At 38.8% G+C, this 16603-nt stretch overlaps 2 protein-coding genes across 3 annotated transcripts; one reads left to right on the forward strand and one right to left on the reverse strand.

The window, feature by feature from the left end:
- Nucleotides 1-7051: 7051 nt before the first annotated feature.
- On the forward strand, nt 7052-9485 carry LOC111899819 (putative E3 ubiquitin-protein ligase SINAT1). The gene is given in 6 exon segments (XM_052768622.1): nt 7052-7389; nt 7534-7648; nt 8088-8332; nt 8419-8805; nt 8899-9154; nt 9157-9485. Coding segments are annotated over 4 exon segments (981 nt in total). The 5' UTR covers nt 7052-7389; nt 7534-7648; nt 8088-8119; the 3' UTR covers nt 9282-9485.
- Nucleotides 9486-10271: 786 nt separating this feature from the next.
- Nucleotides 10272-14720, reverse strand: LOC111899818 (casein kinase 1-like protein HD16). Of its 2 annotated transcripts, XM_023895683.3 has the most exons (17): nt 14059-14718; nt 13485-13613; nt 13317-13390; nt 13156-13225; nt 12999-13054; nt 12834-12905; nt 12630-12724; nt 12476-12542; nt 12252-12381; nt 11952-12170; nt 11734-11876; nt 11487-11661; nt 11317-11407; nt 11074-11231; nt 10813-11001; nt 10658-10741; nt 10272-10540 (listed from the first exon to the last, which is right to left on the reverse strand). In XM_023895683.3, exons 1-16 carry the CDS (start codon nt 14431-14433, stop codon nt 10682-10684), a joined length of 2103 nt encoding a protein of 700 aa, XP_023751451.1. In that variant the 5' UTR covers nt 14434-14718; the 3' UTR covers nt 10272-10540; nt 10658-10681. The 2 variants fall into 2 exon arrangements, 1 of the variants encoding a protein (XP_023751451.1); XR_002853061.3 differs by lacking the exons at nt 10272-10540; nt 10658-10741 and having other exon boundaries at nt 10863-11001; nt 11074-11223; nt 14059-14720.
- Between the last annotated feature and the right edge of the window lie 1883 nt (nt 14721-16603).

A 16603-nucleotide genomic window follows, 5' to 3' on the forward strand; every position in this document is an offset into this window, starting at 1 on the left:
TACTATTCATCCGAAATCACCTACACTGTCGGAATCCACTGTCGAATTCCACCACCACCATCGTCCTTCGTCCTATCTGATTAGGGTTTCACCACCACTGCCCTCGTTGGAAACAATCGTCATGCCACCACCATTCGTCAAGTTACATGGAAACCACATAAATCAAGTTCATTGACGTGGAAAAAACCCACCAATAACTACCAGATTTAAAAGATGACAATAGAGAAAACCCACTGCCAGGAAACCCTAACGTCATTGTCACTTCTTGACCGTTGTAAAAGGATTTACCGGCGGAGAATACGAAGGGTAGCAGCAAAATGGAATCATCGATTAAGGTTCCACTCTCTATTTCTTCTCTAGAGAAGTCAACGCTGGATATGTTAAGGTTTCGATGTTCGACTGGTTACATATCCACCGTGTTCATCAATTCATAGTATCGTCGTCATGATTCGTCAAGTCCTTCGTCTTTTAGATCTATATTATTTCGTCTTTCAAATCTACTTCTTCGTCGGTGGTTTAGGGGCTCAGTGAAAAGTGGTGTCTCCGAGTAGCATACAAAAAGTTATAGTAGTCCGACACGCGGATTACTATGACAGGCGGTGACGTCAGGTTTTGCTTTAATAGGCGATTCAAGCTCCGACATGTGCGACTTTAAGGGTAAACAACAAAGATTATTTCCGAAAAACAGATCTAGAGAACGATGACCTTTGTGGTTTCTTCATGGCTATGAGGCGACATTTCAACGAGAGAGGTGGTATTCCAACAAGAAAATGGTGGTTCGGTAAACAGTGGATGACGGTCGTCTGGTGGTCCGGGGGACGATGGTCTGGTAGAGTAATGAAGAGAGAAAGAGGGTGATGGAGAGAGAGAGAGAGAGAGAGAAAGAGAAAGAAAGAAAGAAAGAGACTATGAAGGAATCTTTTAGACAAAATTGCAATAATGGTCCACGTGGCTAGTCGAAAATTGTCACTATCGTCCAAAAAGTTTTAGACTAGCACCGCCTGTCAAAAACTTTGATTTTGTTGCGACTTTGGTCCAATTTATTTTGTTTTTTCTAAAATGATAGATTTTCCCATTGTTGATTTCATTTCCTATTTTTTCTGATTTAAAATTAAACAAAAAATAAAATAAAATACAAACCTAATTCCTAATAACCCTACCTCACCCCTCTTGTAACATACAAACACTATATATATATATATATATACCCGAAAATCACGACATACAATTTTTTTGTTTTTAAATTAATAAATTGTTAATACAGATTGTTCTATAAAATCAGAGTAACCAATATTTAGCAAAACATCATTTAACCAGAGTAGTTCGCAGAATGCAAAAACATGTGGTGTGTGCTCTGCAATCATCTCGAGCTCTTTCATTTGAAAACCAGAGTACCTAAAACATAAACTGAAAACCGTAAGCACAAAGTTTAGTGAATTCCCCCAAATACCATACCACATACAATTATAGATTATCATGCACACACATATAAATACCATGGGCTCCCCCATGATCTTTATCTATTATGTCATGGGCTCCCTCATGGTCTTTATCTGGAATGCCATGGGCTTCAACCCCCCCCCCCCCCTCGTGGTCTGACATCCAATTGCCACAGGCTCCCCCGGGGTCTTCATGCAAGTATCACAAAGAGACAACTAGCATACCACATAACACATAATGGGCCAACATTGGTGCCTTCGACCCATGGATACAGTGAGAAGACTCACCTCGCACTACTGAATCATACAAAAAATCGTTAGTTGTTGACTGACAGATCCTCAACTACCAATAACAAAACAACACCCAATTAACAATTGGGTTCCAATCCATAACCATGAGTCCACACCTAGGGTAAAAAGACCATTTTACCCCTAACCTAACCTTGTCCAAAACTATAGCCCAAAATACAATCTGAAAGGCCCAAAGGCCAATTAATTAACCAATGGCCCAATTTTCCAAATTGAGCCCAAACCACTTACATGGGCCTTACCTTAAGGCCTAACCATTCATTCTAGTCCAAAAACACTTTGTATTCCGATGGCCCATTAATTACTTAAACACTCAAGACCAAAATACCAAAAACTAATGCCCTTCGGGGGCCTTCTCAAACTCAAAAACAGACCAAAATCCGATGTCCTAACGAGGCCCAAGACAAATAAGCCCAACCTATGGCCCACACCAAATCCCAATAAGCAAAACTCATCCCTGACTGAGTACGTGGAGTGTACTTAGACGTATGCTAAGCGTATAGGCTGTTTGGCTTGTACGTTGCGCGTAATGGCCTTTACACCCAACGTACTCATGCATTGAGCCAAAACTTTCATTAAGCTCTTAATGCTTAATCCTATAAGTCCAAACCACATATCTACTTCTAAATGAACATCTAGAACCATAAAGAGGCACGTGCACCGTGTAAGTTGAGCGACGTTGATCCCGCCCCTTTACGTCACGTGTCAGGTCCATATTCATTCACATCACCTCGCGCACACGTACCAATTTCTAAATTTTTCAAAAAAATCATGTATTCTTCATACGAGCTCCGTTTTCAATGTTCTTTATATCCACACGTAGCTATCGATAAGATCTACGACTTTCGTCTGGACTCTGTCGGCTAATTCTCACTTTATTTTTAGAATTATATTTTTAACAGACTTAGATTGTTAAAGTTTGCATAAAAATCATAACTCTTCCATACGACATCTGTTCTCGATTGTCTTTAAATTGACGGAATTGTTGGAACTTAAGAACCAGAGAGTTTTCAAAGAGAGATAAGAGAGTTTGGAATGAGAAATGAAGAAATTTGAGGGGTATTTATAGATGCATAGGCACACGCCAAGTGCAGACAAAAGGCACACCGTGTAAGTCGAATGACGTTGATCCTGCCCCTTTCCGCCACGTGTCAGGTCCATATGATGGGTTTTGAGCATTCTAACACTCATATGGTGTACATGAAATCCTAGAAACATTGGATCTATGTTTTCTCTAATATTCATGCAACTAAGAATTTTCCAAGGTTTACATCCTAACTAGCATGACATGGGGTACTTGTAATATAAAAACTAGTAGAATGACATACCTTTGTAGTTGCTTGGATTCCTTAAGACTTTATGAGCCTAGCACCTCAAATGTTTCACACAACACCACAACTCTTGGAATAACTTGATAGAAGAACACTTTGGTCACAAAATCGGCTAGCCCTCCTTGTCTTGCAATAGTGGCCGATTTTGCTTACCATAGGGTTCATTATATAGTGTGTCACATGTAGGGTTAAACCCTAATGTACATGACTTTTCATTTCTTCCATGATCCATGGGTTTTAACCTTCATGGAGCATCCATGGAGCACCCAATGGGTCCTATCCCAATCTAGTGAATCATGGACCATAAGCCTACTATATAAGAATGAATGATTTACAAATCAATCACCATATATTTAATTAGTCTCTTTTTTATCACAAAATTAATTCCAAATTAATTCTTGATCAATACTAATTAAATAATATGATTTCATATTAATATATTAGAACTTATAATATATTAACAAACTATAAGTGTCCTTTTCTCATTTTGTCTATCCAAGTGTTATGATGTCATGCAACCCAACTGGACCATGCCAAATCGGGTCAAGTACATACTAAATATAGTTATGGACTTAGACACCTTATCCAACACCATATTCATCCAAATCACATCGCGCATACGTACCAATTTCTAATTTTTCAAAAAAATCATATATTCTTCATAAGAGCTCCATTTTCAATGTTCTTTATATCTACACGTAGCTATCGACAAGATCTACAACTTTCGTTTGGACTTCGTCGACTAATTCTCAATTTAATTTTAAAATTATATTTTTAACTGGCTTAGATTCTTAAAGTCTGCGTAAAAATCATAACTCTTCCATACGACATCTGTTCTCGATTGTCTTTAAATTGACGGAATCATTGGAGCTTAAGAACCAGAGAGTTTTCAAAGAGAGATAAAAGAGTTTGGAATGAGAAATGAAGAAATCTGAGGGGGTATTTATAGCTGCATTGTAACATCTGACTCCCAGATATAAATTTTAAAAGCTTTATATTCATTTTATTGAAGGAACTCGACGAGTTGGAGGCCCCAACTCATCGTTTCGAACCTAGTCAGCCCACATGATTTATGACTTCTACTCGACGAATCGGATAACCCTGACTTGAAGAGTAGAGGTTGTGCATGGAAACCCTAAATTTTAGGGTTTGCACCCTATTTAAAGGACCTTAAGTCCTTTCCTCCAGCCTCCTTACCACCTTTTGACGGCCAGAAGAAACCCTAATCGATCTAACCCATATTTTTTAGTGTGTGAGGGGCTAAAGTGTATTTTTGGTGCATTTGTTGAAGAAGTTTGAAGATTAAGAAGCTTGGAACGAGAAGAAGCTTGTAAATCCAGTGTCTACACGTCTTGGCTTGCATTTGAAGGTAAACAGCTTTTACCTTGGACTTCTATGTTAGATCTCTTCTTATGTGAGAATATGGACATTTTAGTACAAAAATGGAGTCACTTGCGGATTGAGCTTGTTACAAGGGCATGGTTTCAGATCTTGACTCCTCTAGGCCCTTATGGACATAAAGTCTCAAGCTTTATGAAGCTTTGTCCCTCCTTCATGTCCAAAACCTTCTTCTAGGCTGGTTATGAGTATTTTAGCTTCATGGAGCCTTGCATGCACGTAAAGTTAGCAACTTTACGTGATAACAACACCCTAGGAGCCTAGATATACAGTTTGGAGCTTTGGTTGCATGTAAAAGCATCTGAACGAGAATTAGACTGAAGGGACTCGACGAGTTGCATGGCCAACTCAAAAGAGTCGGATGAACATTGGTTGTTTTTGGTTTCTGCATGGACTCGGCGAGTCAGTGAGATGACTCGACGAGTTATTTAGGATTTTCCCAATATTATGTACACCACATGGACTCGACGAATTTTCTGGAAACTCAGCGAGTCAACTTGGGTTTTCACGATTTCTCGAGTTATGAAGGAACTCAACTAGTCAATGGACTACACTCGACGAGTTGGGTCAACATGGACTGTTGACTTTGACTTTGACCAAGGGTTGACCAGGTTGACTTTAAGGAGTATTTTAGTTATTTGGGAATTTATGGAAGTGGATCATTGGTGGATGTAGGTGATTGAGTTGGGAGCTGTATTTGGGGAGTTTGACATTATCATCCCGAGCTACTTATGAGGTGAGTTGTCCTCACTATACTAACAAGGTCGAAGGCACCAATACCAGCCCTTTTCAGATTTGTATCTGGTTTTATTGCATGATGATATGCTTAGTGACATATTAGGTTGGTATCCTGGTATATAGGATGATACTATGTTAGTGAACGGTTAGGTCGGTATCCTGGTTATAGGTTGATACTGTGTTAGTGATCTGTTAGATCTGTATGACTATCTTTACATGCTAGCTAGCGTATGATATTTATGTGCACATGATTGTTTGATTGGGGGTTGGGTTGAGGTTGTCATGCTTTGTGCTTGCGCCAACATACCCAGGGAGGACCGGATAGACTGCAGACCGGTTAGGGCATACTAGTCAGGCCGAAAGCCCGACGAGCGGTCCGGATAGGCTGAAGGCCCTACGAGGCGGTCCATACATGCCGATGGCTCGGAGATCGGTCCAGATAGACCGATGGCTCATTATGCATGATGTTTATTTGCTATGATATGATTATGATTGTATGTCGTTGGTATTTTAGAGGAACTCACTAAGCTTCGGGCTTGCAGTTGTTGATTATGTTTTCAAGTACTTCTAATGATCGCGAGAAGGCGAAGGCGTGATCGTGCACCTCCTTATATTTTTATGATTTGATTCTGGGATACTCTGACATTAAACCACTTTGAAAACAAATTTGTAATAATTATTGGTTTTTGAATGATTTAAAAAGTTTTAAATTGGCATGATTTTTATGGGTGTTACATGCATAGGCGCGCGCCACATGTAGACAAGAGGTGCACCGTGTAAGTCAAGCGTCGTTTATCCTGCCCCTTTCCGCCATGTGTCAGGTCCATATTCTTCATACGAGCTCCGTTTTCAATGTTCTTTATATCCACACATAGTTATCGACAATATCTACAATTTTCGTTTGGACTTCGTCGGCTAATTCTCACTTTATTTTTAAAATTATATTTTTAACAGGCTTAGATTGTTAAAGTCTGCGTAAAAATCATAACTCTTTCATACGACATTTGTTCTCGATTATCTTTAAATTGATGGAATCGTATTTACGAGATCTTCGACTCTTGTTTAGATTGTTTCGATAAATAGGGGAATATTTTCATATACATATAGCAAATTTAGTAGGAAATAGAGAACTCGGAACCAGACCAAATACTTAGATTCTGGTTCCAATTACGACTTTTTTCCAACCTTGTATAATTCAACCATATCAAATGCTCAAATATTAGCTTTAGAAAAACATTATAATTTAACAAAGTAACAAAAAAATGCTTTAAAATTGCATATGACGGCTGCACATATTTAACCAAGATCAAAATATTAATAATGATTAATCTATTGGAAATTCCGTCCGTATCCTTCAATTGTCTTGTGTATCCCCAATATGAGTGTAATAGTGATTATGTACCCGATGATTTGATGATTTATATGAATGAACTAAAAATCTTTTTGTCTTTCAAAAAAATAAAAAGAAACATATAGTGGGTGTTTGGCTTAGTTTTTCACAGCCAAAAGTCCTTTTTGGAAAAGAAAAAAAGCAAGAGATGTTTGGAAAACTAGTTTTAAAAGTCATTTTTGAAGTTTTTTACACAAGGAAAAAGAACTTTTTGGAAAAGTCAGAAAATCCTGACTTTTTGTAACTTTTCCAAAAAGGACTTTTGGGGTTTGAAAAACTAAGCCAAACACCCCATACTCCGGTAGAGAAGGAAATTTATAGTTTACTCTATTATTTCTTATTTGAGATTTGAGATTTGAGACTTGAGATTAATGGGTGATAATGAAATCATAAATAGAGTTAAAGTTGATGATAACAGAGCAACGCGTGCGGAAATGTCTCGTAAAAGCCAAAACTAATTTCAAAACAAGACAACAGGAAAAACCATAAATTTGCATTTCAAAACCATTGCTCAAATCCCCTTATTAGCTGTTAAACACACATCATAAAAATCCCAATATTTATTACCATCTCAACCGTTCTACAATCCTAGATAGATTCACAGAATTGAATGAATCCTGGGAGTTCAAGATTGCCCAAATCTTTAAGTGTCGGAATTTATCACCACTTCAAGTCAATTCATCCGATCTACTCTATCTATTTAAACCCTAATCTTAGTGTATCATTACAACAAACTCACAACAAACCCCCAAGTACTGATGGGTTGCTTCGTTTTGGCTTCTGGGTATTGACTTTCTCATCTGGGGTTTGCAGTTCTTGGTCAGTTCTTACGTTTTAGCTATCTCTCTCATCAGTCTCTTGATTATAACGATTCTGTTTTCTTCGCATGTTTTGATTCGTTGAAACTAACGTCCGTTGATGATTCAAGTGAAAAAAAGTCTCTGAAAAAATTATGGGCCAAGTCAACTTGTTTTCTTCTTGAAATTCAACAACGATGTTACGATTTAGCGAGGAATGTATGAGTTTTCTTTAAAGGAATTCAGGTAATTCCATGGTTAAATACCTTAATTTCTCAGTTCTTTGAATCTGTTAACACCAGTTTCCCATATTGAAATTGTAGTAGTTGTCTAGTCAAACCTCGGATGAGGTTCGCTAGAAAACATATTTTGATATTCGGATTGAATGTCTGTTAAAATCTGCTACATTTGGATATGAAAGTTAACCCATGGGTGTAGGTTTCTTGCACTCATAAAGAAATCTTCTTTCCAACGCTATCTGTGGAATGGATTCTTTCTTTGTATAACAGTTATCTTGTTTTCCCTATAATAGTATAATCCTATACCTGTGTCTTATATCTACCTTTATTCAACTCAACTTTATTGTCTATGTTATATCTTGCCCCTCTCCATCCCTGTCCATCTGCATTCAAACTTTCAAAATTAGGGTTTTTCATAATGATTTTGGTTTGATTTCAACTTTCAGGAGCAAATCAAAGACCACAAGAAAGCAAGAACATGGCTCCTGGAGGTAATGTTTACCAGGATGTGACTGAATCACGTGCTGCCATTGCTGATTACAGTGTCAAATCTGCAAATTTGGAAGGAAGAAATGGCCTCAGAATATGTAATTCTATTGGTGGAAGGCCTGGAATGGCATCAAACAGTGCTGTTCATGATCTACTAGAGTGCCCTGTATGCCTCAACATAATGTGTCCCCCAATTCATCAAGTACGTTTTTTTTTTCTTCCCAATTCTCATGTGAATAATATATACAAATAAGAAATTATGTTCTAAATTTGAATGTTTATGTGCAGTGTCCAAATGGGCACACGATATGTGTGATTTGCAAGACTAAAGTTCAAAACAGTTGCCCGATATGTAGACAAGAGCTTGGAAATATAAGGTGTTTGGCTTTGGAAAAAGTTGCAGAGTCCATTGAATTACCATGCAAGTACCATGTTTATGGCTGCCAAGATATTTTAGCGTATCACAGCAGGATGAGACATGAAGAAGATTGCAAGCATCGAGGGTATAATTGTCCTTACGCAGGTGCAGAATGTCCAGTCACCGGTGATATTCCATTCATTGTTGCACATTTGAAGACAGATCATAATGTTGATATGCATGATGGCTCTAGCTTCAACCACCGATATGTGAAGCCCAATCCTCATGAGATCGAGAATGCTACTTGGATGTTGACTGTAAGATTTACACTTCATCCCCTTCTAGAATTACAAAGTAACGTAAAGAGTCCTTGTAAGCTAATAAGATTGGTTTTGATTTTGGGTGTGCAGATTTTCAACTGCTTTGGATACCAATTCTGCTTGCATTTTGAAGCTTTTCATCTGGGAGCAGCACCGGTTTACATGGCGTTTTTGCGGTTCATGGGGGATGAAAATGATGCTAACAAGTTTAGTTACAGTCTGGAAGTTGGAGGAAATGGTAGAAAGTTGAAGTGGCAAGGGATCCCGAGGAGTATTCGTGATAGTCACAAGACTGTTCGTGATAGTCTTGATGGGCTGATTATAACAAGGAATATAGCATTGTTCTTTTCTGGTGGGGACAGGCAGGAGCTGAAGCTAAAAGTGTCTGGGCGCATATGGAAGGAACAGTCTTGAGCTACAACCTGGAAAGAACAGTCATACTCACTGACTTCCAGGTTCTGGCTCAAGACTGATATTGAGCCCCGTGGCTCGGCAACAGATTCACATTTTATTTTTGCACAGGGGTGAATTATTACAGATGTTGATGAAAGTTGCCTGGTGCCTATTTATCAGGGTAAACTTTGTCCAAAACAGAAATATTTTTCAAGTCATTGTCATGTTGTTGCTCTTGGCTAAAACGATCAGTTTCATTGATAATACGATTCTAATAAAGAAAACGTAAGTAGGGAGAAAACAACAACATTTGCAAAGGAGCGGTGATAACTGGGTTTTGTAACCACAAGACCCGGTTTACAGTAATTTTATGGTTCCTATTATTGACTATAGACTCAAAAATAGGGCCATGTCTATGTTTTCCAATTATACAATTATTTTTCAAACCTGTCTATGAACGTTTTCCAACCCTACACCCTAGCCATTTTTGACCCGACCGGAAGACCAAGATATAAAAATGGAGTTTATCTGCTCTATACCCTGTCAGAACCGCATGTTGTTCCACTTCCACTGAATCAAAATTAACTCTATATCATACATGTTCCACTTCTAAAGATATTCTCTTGCGACCAAATCGGAAGCCAAATAAAAGTATCGTAATACATGCACAATAATATTAAGGATATTCTCTTGCAACCGAAATGTTATCATTGAAAAGATGTGAAACACTAACGCCACCGAGTATGAATAACCACACTCACAGTCGCCAGTTGTAAACCTTCGAGTATGAATAAGAAAGGGAGATAACAAGTCTTCCTATTTATTTATTTATTTTTATTCTATTTGGTGTATTCTTCAATTGTTGGGTCACTTGAAGCTAAAGTTGAAATAAGATTTGATTGGAGGTTGGTGGCTAGTTTTGTCCATTTGTTTATACTATTTCTAAAATGGCATTTGGCCATCCATCGCATAGCATGATAGAAGCACCAGATACAAACCCTGAAGCTGTGGAGTCGAGACTTCCAAAAAAATCAAATAACATGTTTCCAACAAAAACAGTGGTAAGCATATATCCAAAAAAGTAACCAAGTTTAAGACGCCATAATAATATTATGGCTTCCTTGAAGCAAAGCATAACAATGGCATACATATAAGCAGCGATTAGGTACAGTTACAAACAACAATATATTATAAATATGGGTCAACATCACGACTAGACTAGTTGACTACTCAGAATCTGGACCACTACTGGTGTCCTTGATTCACAACACCACATGAGTTTACAACAACCACTTTACACACCACCTCTGTCTTCTGTCCTCTACCCTCTCTCTGCACACTGCACATGACAACAAACAGAGAGAGATAGATAGATAGATATAGTAGAGTATCATCAGCATACACAGCAACATTTCAAAATTAAATACAACACACCAAGTTTTCAAAACCCACATACCATCATCATCATCATCATCATGATTCAAGACACAGTTCTTCCATAGCAAATGCAGGCAAGATACAAATTTTTAGCCCACTTCTCCTGCACATACCATTTATAAATCATAAATAACGAACAAGCAAAGCTGAATGAGAAAATATATGAAAACCGACCTTAACATGGGTGCTTGGAAACTGTGATGTGCGTAAGGTTTCCTGTGTTTCATCGCCAGGCTTGTGGCGAGGCACACTCAAGATAAGAGCAGCTTGGTCCCAGGTGGCAGCTGTTGATGTAATACGGTAACCATTATCCCACCTTCTATGAATCCCCTCACTTGGATATAGAAAGTCAAGCTCCACCACCTATTATTATTATACACCCACCACATTAATTAATCATTAATCTTATTATTATATAATATCATGCTACCCTACCTGATCACTGAAGCCAGCATTACGGGACATGACAACACCCCAGCGGGTACCCGCGGTTGCCATGGATGTCACATGAAACCCTTCTCTCCATTTCTTGTTTATCCACTTGAAAGGGAACGAGTCGCTAACTTTGTAAGACTGTTGAGAGTACTGTGTCCCTAAAACTTCATAAAATAAGAATACACAATACACAACAATAACACATGCATCATATACTACTCTTAAAAGAAAAGCTCAACATACCTTTTGACATAACCACCAGAGAGCTTCCATTGTTAGCACCAGCAATCGAGCTGATGTAATAGTTCTTCTCCCATTGTTCCATAATCCATTCCTGTATCATCCATCAATATTATCAAATAAATAACTTTCTTTTCTTCCATCCACAGCATTTATCACTCTGTATACCTTACCTTGTGTAAGAAGAAAGGAGACAGTTCATAAACTTGGCTTGAAAACCCTGTCCCAGCATCCATTATCAAAGCCCATAAGTTGGAACAAGATGACACACAGCTTATAAGTAGGCCATCAGCATTTCCTCTCTCAACATGTTGGCTTAATCTTGCATCTGCAACATTGTAATGATACCTAATGCACCACAACCCCATTTTAGATATAAGAGGCCCACAGAATATAAAATAAATTAAAGGTATCACCGACCTTTGTTTCATTGGTAGCCTGGCATTGTAAATTGAAATCCACTGTGTTGCAGGGACTCCCATTCGGATTTTCTTTGAAGGCTGTCCATCATCATCCTCATCAAGATTCAATCTGCCCCGTTTTTGACCAACTTGACAGATGATCTGAAGTTTAAAAAAAAATTAACATTCTAATTAACAACAGATCATATCATACACACTAGTAACAAAATGAATCACCTTTTGAGCACCATCTGTGTTTATGGGCCTTATAGCAGGATTGGGTCCTATTAGTCCCTCAAACAAAGAAATTAGCTTCGAATAGTTTGGTTCTTCATCAAACTTCATATTCACAACTATCTCCAGAAACTGCCTTACAGGTGCAGGGCAAAACACACACAACATTTCAGGAGATGTCGCCATTTTCTTCTTGCACACTAGAAATGATTTATTGTCACCCTAAAGAAAAACAACATAACATTTACCAAAGCAATCTCATATATATATGCCAATAAAAGAATCTGGTGAATCAAGCAATACCTGATACCCTTGCCAAGGAAGCCTGCCTCGATGAAGAAATATGAGTGTATATGCAAGAGATTCCAGATCATCTCTTCTACTTGCAGTCCTACCCAAGTGTGCATGCACACTAGCATATCTAACTGTTCCCCTGCAATCACATGGCTATTCACTATGAATCCAAATGAACATTAAGTAAGACAATAGAATAGTTTGTTTCAAGAAACTGGTGATTTTAATTTGACCTGAACATGTCAGGCCGTTGGTCGTAGTCAACATGTTGACCATTAGCAGTCTCTCGCCACTTTGTTGCTGCATTTAGTATCAGTAAAATCATTAAAGAGGAAACCATCAAGTAACGAAAATTAATTTCTACAAGTAAAATGAGATTTCTTTTACCCAACCCCAGGTCAACAAGAAATAATTTCTTTTCTTGTGATGTTGATGGCTGGCCAAGTAAAAAGTTCTCTGGCTTTACATCTCCATGCACGTAACTAAGAAACAGAAGTCATTCAGCATGGTGAAATGAAAGAAACAAGGTCAAATATATGTGTGTATCAACTTGAAAACTAACAAAAGAAGCATATGAGTTGAATAGCATACCCTCTTGCATGCAGCTTATCCAAAATTGACAAAGCTTCCACAGCTATACAAGCTACCATTTCAGATGACATCCTGGATATTAGAAATGGTTAACAAACAAGAAACCAAGAACAAATGCAAAACAAACAAGGATTTCTTTCCATGTGCACAAGCTCAAGAACTCACGATTGGCCAGAAGAATTCCAAACATCCCATAGACTAGGTCCAAGCATGTCCATGACCTGAAAGAGTGAGAAAAGACATAAAGACAACAGATTGCTATAATGTTGTCTAGCTTTCAAAAATAGTGAAAGGGAAAAGACATAAATTAGGATTATCATACCATCACATAGTACTCTCCTTGTTTTCCTTTATAATGTACTTTAGGCACACCGTGACTACCACCTAGAGTGCTGTTTGATCAAAAAGAACATCAATGCCACTTATAGTTTTGAAAAAACATGTTTTAACTTGACTAAGATAGAACCCAAAGTAAGCACATACTTGTAAACTTGCCACTCGTATGGAGGACCATAACTGCAGCCTTTGCTGTTTTTGTGCTCAAATTTAAGAGCTACCTGTTACAAAGAGAAGCAGAGGAAAGAAGTTAGCCAAATCCAATTTTAGAAAAAAAGAATATAAATGAAAATGATTGGTTAAGGAAAATTTTACCTCCATGGCTCCAGGACCTGATATTCGTTCAGTTCCACCAGAAACACGGCGACCTACAAATACCTGACCAAAACCACCTTTGCCTAGCTTCCTCTCAACCTTATATTGTGGTGATCCACCTACTTGAACCTGAAAACCAACCAATGAAGGATCAAAGAAAGTACCTACTGATGTATTCAATTGATCAATTGACTGATTGAGAGATTCGAATAGCTCCACAATGCTAACAGGAAACCATTTATACTTAATGACATCTTGCCTATGCAGCCTCTCAAAAAGTAAAAGCAAGTGCAGACACAAGGGAGACTACAAACATTAAAATTCAAAATATAAAAAGACAACCAGAAAGATGATCAAGGGCTTTCAAATGGTTCATGGGTGGCTAAGACTATAAATGGGAATTTTCCTAAACCATTATGCATCTAGCTCTACATGACAACTATGGAAATATAACCACAACTTCAGAAACTTCATTCCAGTAATTAAGAACTTCATTTCCTCACTGAGACCATGCAAAAACTAGCAGGCTTTAAAATTTCAAAACAAAATCGAAAACAGAGAGACTGTGTAGTACCCTATCAGGAAAAGGGGCAGTATTTCCTTCTTCCTCCTGGCCAGTAACCTTGTTAGCGCTCAATCCGCCGCTATCCCCCATCCGTACTTCTTTGACTGTTTCTTTTCCTCTCTCCTCTGTTTCGGAAACAACAACCAACGTGGGTGGTGCTAAACCCTCTTTCTCCTCCTTTGTCTGCTTGGTCTGTCGCCGCGGATTCTTCTGTTGTTTCACCTTAACCAAAGTCGCCGCAGCCGCTCGAGTTTTGACGTACTTACCAACCAATTGCTCCGATCGTTTCTTCCCCGCCGCAGCCTTCGGCGAGCTGACACCTCTCTTCTTGTCGACTACAGGAGAAGCACGGGCACGACGTACTCCACTGCGCAGCTCTGGCATTTCCTACATGACAATAAGAACCTACTAACTCCTGAATCTACCATTATCTGTGATCAAACCCTAAGCATAATCAACTATTTCCCAGCAAGTAAACAAACCCCAATCGGAACGACTATTTCCTGTACGTAGTCAACAATATTTTCCAGAGAGGATATGATCGGTGGTTTTGAAGATTACTGAATAAAGAAATCAAAGTGGGTCTGGTCTGGAGAGAAGGTTATAGATATAGGTTTCTTGTATGTATTGCTTAGGTCAAAAATCAGGGGGGATAGGGTGAAAATGAAAACGGCTCTTCTTCCTTCCGTAAAGATATTTTTGTCCCCGCGACAATCAATTTTAGGTATTTTTAGTTATCGTTGTGTAATAATTGTTTTTTTTTTTTTTTTAATCTTTAGAATTCTTAAATCACCATAACAAATATTTGACAAAAGAATAGGCTACCAATCTTTTTAAAAAGTTCGTGATGGCTTTTTTACGGCGCGCGTAGCTTTATTTGCCACCAAGTTTTACCAAAATGTTACCTTAACTTATATATGTGTATAAAAATGAATAATATTTAAAAAATCATATAAAAATATTAATTATATACAAAATTACCGTCTTAAGTTATTTAGAACGTTAGGTAATATTATATTTAAAGTGATTCCTTTTAATATATATAAAGAGAGAGCTAGTGTAACGACCATAAAAATTTCAACAAATTTAAACTTTTCAAAAACAACCCAGTTTCTTAAAGTTATTACAAAAAAGTTTTCAATACAATTATTATCAGAGTCTTCCCAAAACCACATCATAAAACATAATCATAAGGAGCGGTACGATTACGCCTTTGCCTTGCCACGGTCTCCTGAAGAACCTGAAAACATTAAACCACAACTGTAAGCCCGAAAGTTTAGTGAGATACCCCCAAAATACCAACCACATATACCATACACGCACAACATGCCATATCATAACAGAACACAGAACAGCATGCACTTCGGGTCTACTGTGTGACTGGTCAGCCGTACCGGGCCTTCAGTCCATCTGGTCCACCCTCCGAGTCTAGCCATATACATCGAGTCTACAGTGTGATTGGTCCACCCGCACCGGGACTTCAATCCACCTGGTTCACTCTCTGAGTTTACAATATGACTGGTCCGCCCGCACTGGGCCTTCAGTCGGCCTGGTCCACTCTCTGAACCTCGGTACGTCTGGTCCGTCCTCTTGGGGCCTACAACCTATCCGGACCGCTCACTGGGCCTTCGGGATAACCGGCCCGCCCTGGGTATGGTGGCCTACAGCACAAAGCAGGACCCGCCTCAACCCAACCCCAATCAACAACCATGTGCACATAAACATATAATCATATAACAACAACTCAACCAATCTAGCAGATCACATACGCAACACATCCCTACCAGGATTCCGACCTAACCGGTCACTAGCATAGCATCATCCTATAAACCAGGATACCGACCCTAACCAGGTCTCTAACATATACCATCCTAACTACCAGGATGCAAACATAACAAAGCAATAACATACAAACAACTACCCGGATTTCCATCCGATCAAGGTCGGCCTTGGTGTCGTAGACCCTGTCGATATAGCGAGGATAACTCATCTCGCAACTGCCGAAACTCTGAACTGAAGAAGCAGATTCCCGAACCACCGTCTCACCAAGAATCCCGAACTATCCAAAGCAGCAAAATAACCATTAGTCCAAGCACAATATCCTTCCAAGGGTAAATTAACCATTTTACCCTCAACCCAAACTGGTCTATGACTAAGGCCCACAACACTCATCAAGTCCATCATCCTCTCATTGGGCCAAAGCCCAAAGTCCAATTCTCATACAAAGCCCAAAGTCTAATTCTCATACAAAGCCCAATATTAGCCCAATTTACTAAATTGGGCCCACCTCACCAAATGGGCCTAAATCCAAGGTCCATAATAATTAGTGAGTCCAAAATACTCCATCCATAATGTCCAGTTACGGCCCAAGCTCTGATATCCCAATAACAGGCCAATCTCTTAAGGCCCAAAAATGAAAACCCAACAGAGGGAGTACGTTGGGCGTACTCTCCTTGGTACGTTGGGCGTACAACGATGCTCGCGAATTGGGATCGGGGCACAGACCCACTATGTTGGGCGTACTTCCATTTACGCGGGGCGTAACTCCGCTGAA

This window comes from Lactuca sativa, chromosome 2 (genome assembly GCF_002870075.4).
Source record: "Lactuca sativa cultivar Salinas chromosome 2, Lsat_Salinas_v11, whole genome shotgun sequence".
In the NCBI taxonomy this organism is placed as follows: Eukaryota; Viridiplantae; Streptophyta; class Magnoliopsida; order Asterales; family Asteraceae; genus Lactuca; species Lactuca sativa.

Coding starts and splice junctions, on each gene's coding strand:
- LOC111899818 (XM_023895683.3), bottom strand. CDS start 14,433: ATGCCAGAGCTGCGCAGTGGAGTACGTCGTGCCCGTGCTTCTCCTGTA. Junction 11,408..11,486: donor CTCCTTTCTTCTTACACAAG/GTAAGGTATACA, acceptor TGGATGATACAG/GAATGGATTATGGAACAATG. Junction 11,232..11,316: donor TCTGGTGGTTATGTCAAAAG/GTATGTTGAGCT, acceptor ATGAAGTTTTAG/GGACACAGTACTCTCAACAG.